This window comes from Entelurus aequoreus, linkage group LG26, assembly GCF_033978785.1.
Source record: "Entelurus aequoreus isolate RoL-2023_Sb linkage group LG26, RoL_Eaeq_v1.1, whole genome shotgun sequence".
NCBI classification, from domain to species: domain Eukaryota; kingdom Metazoa; phylum Chordata; class Actinopteri; order Syngnathiformes; family Syngnathidae; genus Entelurus; species Entelurus aequoreus.
The window spans coordinates 27,669,828-27,682,728 of record NC_084756.1 but is presented as its reverse complement, the minus strand read 5'-3'; the positions used below and the strand labels follow the sequence as shown (position 1 = coordinate 27,682,728).

Here is a 12,901-nt window from a genome sequence, read left to right as displayed (position 1 = left end):
GCCTTCTTCTCCTCCGACGCGTCATCGCCGTGCTGGCGGGTGCCCATCTTCAAGTCCAAGACACACGGTACTGTGTAGCGCCATGTCAGGTTCTCCAGGAGGATGAACTCTGTGGAGGTGGGTCAAGGAACGCACAACAGAACAAACAAGTCTCACTGCTATTTAGGGTTCATTGGTTGGAAAATAGCTTTGATTTAGATGATGTCGCTTTGAGTAAACATTTAATGAGTGTAACTAATACAAGTTGATCAAGTTTGGAATCTTTGGGCTCTACATGAGTCGATTCTTGGGAGTAACGATTCGATTCAAAATCTATACTTTTTTTCATAACATTGTGTGCCAGTTCTATGATTAACTACTCGGGGGTATCACAAAAAAATAGATTTTCAAATTCTTATTTGTAACAATTCTTAAATCGATTTACAAAAAAATCTAAATTATTTTTTTCCTCCCCAACATCTGTCCTGTCCAGACACTTTAGTAAATGTTCGGGTAGAGTTTCATCAAATTAAAGCAGTTTTCTTTTAAAGCACCATGTCAAGACTCCCACTCATTATTTTTGGCTGTCATTAATGACTTGCAATGGGGACAAACAGCGCCAGTTAAATGACATGTTGACAATTAAACGACAATTACACAAAACTCCCGTTGCCTCAACAGAGCAAAAAGCGTCACCGAGGACAGCACACACCCTGCATGGCTTCCACCTGTTCCACCTGCTACCATCGAGCAGGCGCTACAGAGCCAGAACAAACATGCTCAGAGACAGCTTCTTTCCCAGAGCTGTCACCATCTTCAACTCTAACTTATAATAATAATTCACCCCTATACAATATCCTACCCTAATACCCTACTGTGCAATATTACCCTTCGAGTGCAATACATCCGACACTGATTGTTATTTATTACTCCGGTACTCTTGTCTCATTCTGTATATTGTACAGTATTTTGTATTTCTATAGTGTTTTGTATATTGTACAGGATTGCTTATTATTTTTATTGGATAGTAGTCTGTTTATTTCAATTCTTAGTATTTTTCTTTATTACTAACTCTTGTGTAATTTATTTTTACCCCATATTTGTTCCCACTACCGCACCTTAAATGGGAGTCCTTAATCTCGTTATATGCAAATATAATGACAATAAAGTCCATTCTATTCTATGTTCTACTTGATGTCGATTGCAATTCCTACAACTTTGCGGACTATTTCCATTCTTATTTGGAGTCGTTAAGAGTTGAGGTCCTAACGATAGTCACACACAAACTAGGTGTGTTGAAATTATCCTCCGCATTTGACCCATGAATCATTTTTGGTGATTTAACCCCCAATTCCAACCCTTGATGCTGAGTGCCAAGCAGGGAGGCAACGGCTCCCATTTTTATAGTCTTTGGTGTGACCTTCCAGTCTCAGGGCAGACACTCTAACCACAAGAGCCACTGAGCAGGTCAAATGTATTTATTGTTATTTATTGCGGCGGTCGTGAATTTTTACGAGATCGGTGACCGCATGAGTTAAATGCCACGCCCTTACTGTATACACAAATGTAGCAAGTGTGCCATCGGGTTGACATTTGGATCATTTTGAGTCAATATATTGGATTTCTGTCATGAATTTCGTCGGTTGTGACGGAAGGAGATTTCTTTTACCTATATCCGTATTTAAGTGTTACTTCTTTACTTCCATAGTCATATTACAAAATAGCTAGTATTCTTCCTTCTTTCTCTCTCATAGTAATGTGTGTCGGCCTTCTAGCAGTGGAATGCAGGGAGTAGAGATAACTCAGGGAGTAGTCTAAACAACGAGGGTGGGAGCGAGGGACAGAGGGAAGAACACAGGAGTTCCGGGGTTTTGGGGGAAGATCGATCTAGACTGGGCGAGGGAACGCTTCTGTACTGGATTTGGTCTCACGTTTGTCTTCAAAGCTTTGAGAATAAACCACAAAATACCAACTACTGCCTGGTGATAATTTTAAACTTCAGCTTATGTGCCATAAAAAGAATTTGGGAGTGACCAGCAGCTTAAAATCCCTGGGAGGAAGAGCTGGTCAACGCAACAGTTGCCATTCAGAGTCGCATTAAAGTCATTGTGTGCGTGCATGTTGTTATGCATTATATTAATCAGGTTTACAATAATTTAGCTGCTGGACCACAGCTGGGAGAGTCCCGGCCCTAAAGCAAGTGTTCTGTAGCATGAAAGGATACTGTATTGGTTCCGGTGCTTTGCGTTCTCCTTCATCCTCTGCAAGTGCTGCTGGTGACATTTGAGGCTCCAGGGGTTGTGTTTGATCTGCTGCACCATGTTTCCCTTCTCCAGGCTTAAGTACAGAACCTCCGCCTGCTGCTGCACCTGCACGTCGTCCCGGTAACTGCAAAGCCGACAAGAGAAAGGGTCAGTCCGCGCTCGCCTCGCCATCGGTTTCAGCGTGCCGCCGGGGAAACTCTACCTCATTTTTTTGTCGTCTTTGCGGATCTGTCGAGCCCGATCTTTGCTGTAATTGTCGTTCTCCAGGTGCAGAGGGGACTGCTTTTTGTTGCTCCACTTCAGCATCTTGCTCCTGGGCTCACAGTCGGTGGAAGGGTCCTTGTTTTCCAGGTCGCCCGATTCGCTGTGGAGAGGGTAAGCGACAAGGCACAGGTTCCCTCCCTCGTCTTCTTCGAAGCTGACGGACACGACGCCTGTTAAAAGGAAAAGCAGTTTGATGCCCAATTCAATGCAACCAAAAAGAATGATCTTAGATGTACAACCAAACACCTTTGTGTGGTACAAGTGCCAGTGATGGGCTCCATTTAGTCATACCTGGGACCGCTTTTAAATACAATTACATTAAAAAAAAGGAATTATTGTACATACACTACCGTTCAAAAGTTTGGGGTCACATTGAAATGTCCTTATTTTTGAAGGAAAAGCACTGTACTTTTCAATGAAGATAACTTTAAACTAGTCTTAACTTGAAAGAAATACACTCTATACATTGCTAATGTGGTAAATGACTATTCTAGCTGCAAATGTCTGCTTTTTGGTGCAATATCTACATAGGTGTATAGAGGCCCATTTCCAGCAACTATCACTCCAGTGTTCTAATGGTACAATGTGTTTGCTCATTGGCTCAGAAGGCTAATTGATGATTAGAAAACCCTTGCGCAATCATGTTCACACATCTGAAAACAGGTTAGCTCGTTACAGAAGCTACAAAACTGACCTTCCTTTGAGCAGATTGAGTTTCTGGAGCATCACATTTGTGGGGTCAATTAAACGCTCAAAATGGCCAGAAAAAGAGAACTTTCATCTGAAACTTGACAGTTATATTCTTGTTCTTAGAAATTAAAGCTACTCCACAAAATTGTTTGGGTGACCCCAAACTTTTGAACGGTAGTGTATGTTCGCTAAAAATGAATTTAAATACATCGCTGATGGTTCTTGCAAAGTATTTGTGCAATGGTACTTGGTGTAAAATTTGACAACTACTCTATTACACCAATAGTAGAATTGCCCGATCGAGTGCAGAGTTACTCCTACATGCATTTGATTGTGGCGGCTTGCCAAAGCAAAATAAAAGCCACCACACCTCAAATTAAAAAAATATCTAAACACACACACACACACACACACACACACACACACACACACACACACACACACACACACACACACACACACACACACACACACACACACACACACACACACACACACACACACACACACACACACACACACACACACACACACACACACACACACACACACACACACACACACACACACACACACACACACACACACACACACACACACAAAAAATTATAATTTTTTCTGGGCGGAAGTGGGTCACTCGCAAAAACAAGGCCAGAGATAACATGTAAAGTCTGAGGATATTTCCTCTTATTCTTGTTAAAAACATGAATACCTTGCTAGTTTTGCAAAGCGGATCTGGTTGTTATGGCAGTATATCTGTGATAAGCCAGCATTTAAAGCGGAGACGTGTCGTCGGACATTTGGAGGCAGGATGCGGTCTCAACCTTGGTAAGAGTGATAGCAATCATTTTAGCCAAAACACAGCTTGCTAAACTTTGAGTACATCAGTTCAAGTACGTTTTAAAGCAGCGTCAGTTTGCTATGCCCAAAAAAAGGCACTTTTAACAAACGCAAACCGGGCCAGCACACACAGAGAGACTGACAGGCACCGATGCGGAGGTATCATAAGATTACACATACAATCTATTAAATAGCCAACATTATAATAATTAATCAAAGATAGAAGTCTACACATTGAGCCTATTAGAGTGCTTAAACTGCCAAGAGGTAATCAATAGTCAATATAACAGTGTGCAGCTTTTTAAACATCACAAAATGCTTTTCTTTTGGAGGAAATTTAATTGTTTGCCGTTTGTTTTCATTGCTGCTTTTTTAACTGTTTATTTTTATTACATAAACCAGGTTTAACGTTGTTTAGCACTTTGCCTTTCCTTTCTTTTAAATGGACATTTTATCAGTCATTTTAATTCCTGTAACAGCTGAATGAGCAGCATAGTTAGAGTATAAATAAATATATATATGAATGAATCGGTCGTCTTTTTAGTTCTTAAGCACATGCCTAAAATAACTTAAGCTGCATTTAGAAGTCGAGCCATACAATATGTGTACGCTTCATTAACTGATCAGTCGACTATCATAATAATTGAGATATATATATACATATATATATATACACAACACCAAATGAGCACTGCTGAAACCACATGTGATCATGTAAGCAATATGGGGACGTTGCTTAGGTTCTTCAAACCTAAACTGACAGGATTGTCATAATTTAAAATTTTTTAGAATATTTAAAGTGCTGCTATATACAAACAAATCTGCAAGTGTCAATAAGACTGCACACAACCTAACTGGGATGAACAATAAGGCAGAATACAAACGGAACCATTTGAACAAACGCTAAAAATGTGACAATACAAACACAGGATTGGTTAGTTGGAAAAAGCAGACTAAAACAAAAATGAATACAACTCATGCAGCGCATTAAAAGTGCGGTTTGCAACTTCCTCACAGTAACATTTTTCAAAACAAAAAAATGTAACAAGAACACCATTGGCTAGATCATGTCACCATTAGTGGTTTAATAGAACACATTTTTTTGAAAATTGTCTATTTTTCACAATTGCAAAGATTATGTAATAAAATACATTTACGGTGCGAATAAAACTGACGTTTACGGCGGTCCCGGTCTTGTCAACGCGTACGTGCAGGTTGCGTGTCCACACATACAAAAGCAGTCCAATAGAAGCAACTAACAATTTGTAGTCATGTTGTTGGTATGATAGAATATACTTTCAATGACAGCTAACGCCAGCTATCCAAATTGCTATAACCGTATTTTTCGGACTATGTCGACAGTTTTTTTCATAGTTTGGCCGGGGGGGCGACTTATACTCAGGAGCGACTTATGTGTGAAATTATTAACACATTAGCGTAAAATATCAAATAATATTATTGATCTCATTCACGTAAGAGACTAGACGTATAAGATTTCATGGGATTTAGCGATTAGGAGTGACAGATTGTTTGGTAAACGTATAGCATGTTCTATATGTTATAGTTATTTGAATGACTCTTACCATAATATGTTACGTTAACATACCAGGCACCTTCTCAGTTGGTTATTTATGCCTCATATAACGTACACTTATTCAGCCTGTTGTTCACTATTCTTTAGACATTTTAAATTGCCTTTCAAATGTCTATTCTTGCTGTTGGATTTTATCAAATACATTTCCCCAAAAAATGCGACTCATACTCCAGTGCGACTTATATATGTTTTTTCCCTTCTTTATTATGCATTTTCGGCCGGTGCGACTTATACTCCGAAAAATACGGTACTTCCTTCGAAAAAAATCTTCGTAGCGCAATCCAAGATCATTTCTTGACAGTGTCTGCTATTTAACATCAGTATAGCCATTAGGGACATAATATTTGTGCCAATATTACAGCGGACATCATGTCTGTATGACGCTACATGCGCTAGTCCTCATAAGAAATGTGGTCTTCTTCTGGCAAAACACTACCGCTTTGGTCCACTGGCGCCGCAGAAAACCAACCAAAACCGAAAGTTCTTAAATGGGAACTGCACTTTTTGGGGAATTTTGCACATCTTTTACAATCACTATGAGAGACAAGAAGACAAAAGGTTTTTCATTTTATTTTTGCAGTCTTTCATGTACAAATCGGCTTGTTGTAGGTAGCTAGCAATGGAGCTAATGGGAGCAATCAATTCACTTATTCAGCCTGTTGTTCACTATTCTTTATTTATTTTAAATTGCCTTTTAAATTTTCCCAAAAAAATGTGACTTATACTTCAGTGCGACTTATATATGTTTTTTTCCCTTCTTTATTATGCATTTTCGGCCGGTGCGACTTATACTCCGGAGCGACTTATACTCCGAAAAATACGGTATTAGCTAAGAACACCTAAAGCTAATGTGTTACGTATGTAATTACGTCATTACGTACAAGAAGCCGCAAGACGGCGGGATATACTGAGTAAAATACATTGGAACGTTGGCGCCCTCTAGGCATCTGTGTAAATGTTGCAAACAGCCCCTTTAACAAGTAATGATAAATAGTCTCCATTGTTGCTAAGCAGTTACTTAAAGGTTTGGCATGTTTGAGCAATTGTAAATTATATTTGGACGTAATTCAGTTTGACCAACACAAGCCTGGTAGACGGCTTTGTGATGCATACCCTTTACGACAGTTTGCTCATAAAAGGGCCTGTGAGAGGAGGAAGTGTCGCACACAGAATAAACATCGGATTAAAAGGACGCAAGGGTTTACTGAAACAAAATGGCGGAAGTTAGGACACACTATCACATTTACAGACATGTTGCAAATCTGGATGTCGCCTCGTATTGTGCATGTCCGCAGTGTTAAAGGGCCTTCAAAAAGGCTGACGTCATCCGTGCTGACATCTGCATCCTCAAGCTTTCCAACCTCCCCCTCTCCAGTGTGGCCTGATGGGAGACCTGCACCGTCATCACACCGCTACAACCGCCCAGTGTGGGAACTTGTGACTCAGATCCTGAGAGGCGCTCATTATCCAAACTCAATACCCTCGAGGGGTCATCTTTAGGCTGCAATGTACACACGACGTGTCGTTACTTGCCAAGCTAATGTGTCAAATTCCTTCAAAAGACAAGACGCTGTGGTTTCAAATACCTGCCGGTCTTAGGAATCTACTCTAAGTTGTCTGACTCCTCATACTGGGGTCTTTTTTTAGTCCCACACTGCATGTCAGAGGGGTCAGATACCAGAGACGTCTTATCTCCGTCACACAGAGGCGTCTCACGGTGCAGGTCAGCATGTACTACTTGCCATTTATTGTTTGAGTTATGTGGCCCCGGGCGACCCAGGGACATTATAGTCTTGAAAAAACTAAGATTTTAGCAGGGATTCTCAAACTGTGTTCATGAACACAGGAAAATAAAACACTGTACTTTAATCAAGCTGATTATTTGGCATACCACTACCACAGTTTGATAATCAATGGTCTATATCAGTGGTGTCAAACGTACGGTCCGCAGGTCGGATCAGGTTTTATCCATCCACGGAAATTTTTTGAAGAAACAGCTGTTCTAAATGTTTTCACTGGATGTCCCAATAGCAATTCTTTGTATCTTTGTAGATGATGCTACAAAATAAGCCACATGATGCAAGTACATCAGTCCAGGAAAATGATCAAACTACATGAATAACATCCTGTTTTTGATTTTTGATATACCGTAATTTCCGGACTATAAGCCGCTACTTTTTCCCCTCGTTCTGGTCCCTGCGGCTTATACAACGGTGCGGCTTATATACAGCCTGTTCTTCTCCGACACCGACGAAGAGGATTTCGGTGGTTTTGGTACGCAGGAGGAAGACGATGACACAATGATTAAAGACTGACTTTTCATATACCGGTAGGCTGGTTATTTTGATAACGTACAGGCGAGCACTTTGTATTACTTTGCACCGTTGTATTATTTGTACTCTGCACGAATGCTGTTCGCCATGTCAAAGATGTGAAAGTTTGATTGAATGATTGAAAGATTTATTGTTAATAAATGGGACGCTTTGCGTTCCCAAACAGTCATCTCTGTCCCGACAATCCCCTCCGTGGTAGCAGGAACCCCTATATACTACGCTAATTACACATCAAAACCCTGCGGCTTATAGTCGGGTGCGGCTTATATATGGAGCAATCTGTATTTTCCCCTAAATTTAGCTGGTGCGGCTTATAGTCCGGAAATTACGGTAATTGTTTTATATTGATAGATTGAAAATTAACACCAATGAGTTGACTGATGAACATTATCACATCATTTATTCAGAAAATATAAATAACGACAAATAAAGGTAGAATACTATTAACCGCAACATGTAAGTGTAAAAAAAAAACCTAACAACATTATGATTTGTACAATTTCAGAATGTGCTTGTTTGATTTTTAAACAAAGAAAACAATCTGAAGTTGCCTTTATTTTTAAGTTATCGTGCCAAGATTTTACCAGTCCAGCCCACTTGGCAGTAGATTTTTCTCCATGTGGCCTCCGATCTAAAATGAGTTTGACACCCCTGGTCTATATGCGTGATTCAGAAACTATCACGCGTGAGTTGCATCTAGTGGAATCTAAGGTGGCACGGCTTCAGAGTCTACCATCCGGAAATATATTAGTCAAGTCTTTGTTCTACCTCCAAAAACATTTTAAGGCAGGGGTGTCAACCTCATTTTAGGTTGTGGGCCACATGGAGAAAAATCTACTCCCAAGAGGGCCGGACTGGTAAAATCACAGCATGATAACTAAAAAATAAAGACAACTTCAGATTGTTCTTTTTGTTTACAAATAGAACAAGCACATTCTGCAAATGTACAAATCATAATGTTGTTTTATTTTTTTACACTTACATGTTTTGTAGTAGTATTCTACCTTTATTTGTCGTTATTTATACTTTATGAATACATTCTGTGATAATGTTCATCAGTCAACTCATCTGTGTTAATTTTCAATCTATCAAGATAAAAAAATATCAAAATCAAATTACAGGATGTTATTTGTGTAGTTTGCTCATTTTCCTGGACTGGTGCACTAACATCATGTGGTTTATTTTATTACATATGTAGCATCATCTACAAACATACAAAGAATTGCAGCTCTGACATTTACTGGACACGTTTAGAACATTTGTTTTTTTTTATTCAAAAATTTCAGGGTAATTTTTATACTTGGCAAAACTCATCCCCCACGGTCCGCATAAAACCTGTTCGTGGGCCTGATCCGGCCCTCGGGCCGTATGTTTGACACCCCTGATCTATATGCTTGATTCGGAAACTATCACGGGTGAGATGCATCTAATGGGGTTTAGCACCGGTGTCAAACTCAAGGCCCGGGGGCCAGTTCTGGCCCGATACATCATTTTATGTGGCCCACGAAAGCCTGGAAAAAATGGGTTTCAACAAAATACTTATTTATTTTGCTAAATGCATTCATTCTTTCAATTTCAACTGAAAAAAAAAATGCAGATTTTAAACTTTAATATCTGATCATGGCAATTATATTATTATATACTAAAAACAAACAGTTAAATATCTGATTGTCACCTTTATTTATGATTTTAAAGCAAGTTATACATAATAAAATCTAATAATCAAATGCATATGCATTTTGATTAATCACGATTATTCTCAGGTTATTACCCGCATGCATAATGTAAATTCATTTTTAAAAAGCGGCCCTCTGAAAGCAGCCATTACTGCGATGTGGCCCTCAATGAAAATGTGTTTGACACCTCTGGTGTTCCTTATTTAAAATGGCATGTCTTCCAAGTCTACCATCCAGGAATACATTAGCCAAGTCTTTATTCTACCTACAAAAACATTTTAAGGAGTACATTTACATTTATTTTCCTCAGATTAACTGTAGGAGGGGGAAATCAGCTCATTTTGTCTTTAGCATTACAGATGAAATATATTTTCTTCTTTATTTTACCAAGCTAAAGCGGCTACTAGGGCTGCGAATCTTTGGGTGTCCCACGATTCGATTCAATATAGATTCTTGGGGGTCACGATTCGATTATAAATCGGTTTTTTTCGATTCAACGCGATTCTCGATTCAAAAACGATATTTTTCCCATTCAAAACAGTTCTCTATTCATGGAATACATAGATTTCAGCAGGATCTACCCCAGTCTGCTGACATGCAAGCAGAGTAGTAGATTTTTGTAAAAAGCTTTTATAATTGTAAAGGACAATGTTTTATCAACTGATTGCAATAATGTACATTTGTTTGTTTTAACTATTAAATTAACAAAAAATATGACTTATCTTTGTGAAAATATTGGACACAGTGTGTTGTCAAATGGGATGCAAGTGTAAGCCACTGTGACACTATTCTTTTATTTTATAAATGTCTAATGATAATGTCAATGAGGGATTTTTAATCACCGCTATGTTGAAATTGTTACAAATATTGATACTGTTGTTGATAATATTCATTTTTGTTTCACTACTTTTGTTCAAAACAATTCTCTATTCATGGAATACATAGATTTCAGCAGGATCTACCCCAGTCTGCTGACATGCTAGCAGAGTAGTAGATTTTTGTAAAAAGCTTTTATAATTGTAAAGGACAATGTTTTATCAACTGATTGCAATAATGTAAATTTGTTTTAACTATTAAATGAACCAAAAATATGACTTATTTTATCTTTGTGAAAATATTGGACACAGTGTTGTCAAATGGGATGCAAGTGTAAGCCACTGTGACACTATTGTTCTTTTTTTTCTTATAAATGTCTAATGATAATGTCAATGAGGGATTTTTAATCACTGCTATGTTGAAATTGTTACTAATATTGATACTATTGTTGTTAATATTCATTTTTGTTTCACTACTTTTGGTTCGTTCTGTGTCGTGTTTGTGTGTCCTCAATTGCTCGGTTTATTGCAGTTCTGAGTGTTGCTGGGTCGGGTTTGGAATTGGATTGCATTGTTGTGGTATTGCTTTGTATTATTTTGTTGCATTTATTAATAAATAAATAAAAAAATCGATTTTTGAAAAATGAGAATCGATACTGAATCGTACAACGTGAGAATCGCGATTTGAATTCGAATCGATTTTGTCCCCACACCCCTAGTGGCTACATTGTTCTGGTTAATACCAATAACTAAATACTGATATTTCCTACAATTTACACGCCGATGAACGCATCTTAGGTAGACTAGCATACATTATCATGTATGAGGCCTTCACGTTCAAAGCTACTTCAAGGCCCCTGTTTTTTTCCCCATGACTCTGATCGGGGTGCCTTCCATCTATAAATACATGTACTCTGGTAGTGCTTTTGTGTACATTTTGTTCTCGGGACCTTGCAACCACCCTACAGCGAAGCATCCAACCATCCATCCACATGCAAGTGCAGCACACGGTGTGACGTAATGCTAGCATTAAAAGATGGACGCCAGCGTGCTGGCCTCATGTTGGCGACAAATCTTACCTTTATACTGCGGGGTGAACTTCCTCATTTCCGCGGGGAGGCTCTTGTAGAACTGGTGCTCCCGGGGAATGAGCGGCTTGCAGATGGTCTGCTCGCCGAAGCGCAGGACGCAGGAGTGGCCCCCCACCTGGTGCACGAAGGGCTCCAGCATCACCCCTTTGCCGGAATAGGGAGTCCCGTCCGCCTGCATGAGGGCTTCCAGAGCGGGACTCATCCTCACTCCGCATCGGACAGCCAAGCGTGGCGGACCCACGTCGCGCGGACGGAGGCGAGAGACTCTGCCCTGGCTCCCTATGGTGGATGCTGCTCCCTACGCGGCCGCAGGGGGCGCTGCTGGCTCGCCTGCTACCGCAAAACAAAAGGCTGAACAGGAAGGATAGAGCCAAGTAAATCCTTTATTCCCTTGGCGTCAGCGGCCCGCGGACACTGTAAAGTACTCCTCTTTTGAACAATATAGCCTCCGCTTTGAATTTCGTGTCGTAAAACGCACACTAAAGGCAGCTAAATATGTTTCCGCCTGACATGGACGCCCGCTCGGCCGAGTGCTGGCGCACAACTGACGCATTAGCTAAAGTCCCAGCTACAAAAACAGCAGTCCGACCCACAAGCGCCGCCCCCGTCGGGGGAATCAGCCAATCAGAGAGGCGCGCTTGTCGCTGGGAGGAGCCAGCTGAAGGAGATCAGACAAACAAAAGGGGGAAAGAGAAAACAGGGGGAGGGGAGGACAGGAAAAAATACTCGACACAAAAACACTGAAGGCCTTTTTTTGGGTTTTTGTTTCTTTGCTCAGGTTGCAGTTTCTTTGCTGTCGTTGCCGGGGAGACAGTCGAAAGCTTGTAAATAAGGTTTGCATCTGGGGCTGAAAAGTCAACAAGTACATCATGTTAAAAACAACAGTGGAAAAGGACATTTACATTCTTCTACAGCAGTGGTTCTTAACCTTGTTGAAGGTAACCAACCCCAGCAGTTTCATATGCGCATTCACCGAACCCTTCTTTAGTGAAAAATAAAATGTTGGGTTTTTTTTTCAAATTCAAGACAAAGTTATATGTTTTTAGTAGCACTTTAGTATGGGGAACATATTCTAAGTAACAAAGACTTAATTTATTTGGACAGTTATTTGGTTAGGGTTAGATGATTAGGGTTATAATAAGGCCATGCTGAATAAGGCATTAATAAGTACTTAATAGTGACTAGTTAAGAGCCAATATGTTACTAATTTGCATGTTAATAAGAAACTAATTAATGGTCTATATAAGTGGACTATAAGTCGCAGTTTTTTTCATAGTTTGGCCGGGGGGTGCGACTTATACTCAGGAGCGACTAATGTGTGAAATGATTAACACATTACCGTAAAATATCAAACA

General features: G+C 39.8%; 1 protein-coding gene across 1 annotated transcript in view; it reads right to left on the bottom strand.

Annotated features, from left to right (window-relative positions):
• ip6k2b (inositol hexakisphosphate kinase 2b) overlaps window positions 1-12,082 on the bottom strand; it is a 16,740-nt gene extending 4,658 nt beyond the window's left edge. The window contains exons 1-4 of the mRNA XM_062038150.1: window positions 11,535-12,082; window positions 2,446-2,677; window positions 2,204-2,367; window positions 1-109 (exon numbers count right to left, since the gene is read on the bottom strand). The exon at window positions 1-109 is cut by the window's left edge and continues 67 nt beyond it. Of these exons, the coding sequence (XP_061894134.1) occupies window positions 1-109; window positions 2,204-2,367; window positions 2,446-2,677; window positions 11,535-11,748 (719 nt within the window). The 5' untranslated portion in view covers window positions 11,749-12,082. The remainder of the gene's footprint in view (window positions 110-2,203; window positions 2,368-2,445; window positions 2,678-11,534) is intronic.
• Between the last annotated feature and the right edge of the window lie 819 nt (window positions 12,083-12,901).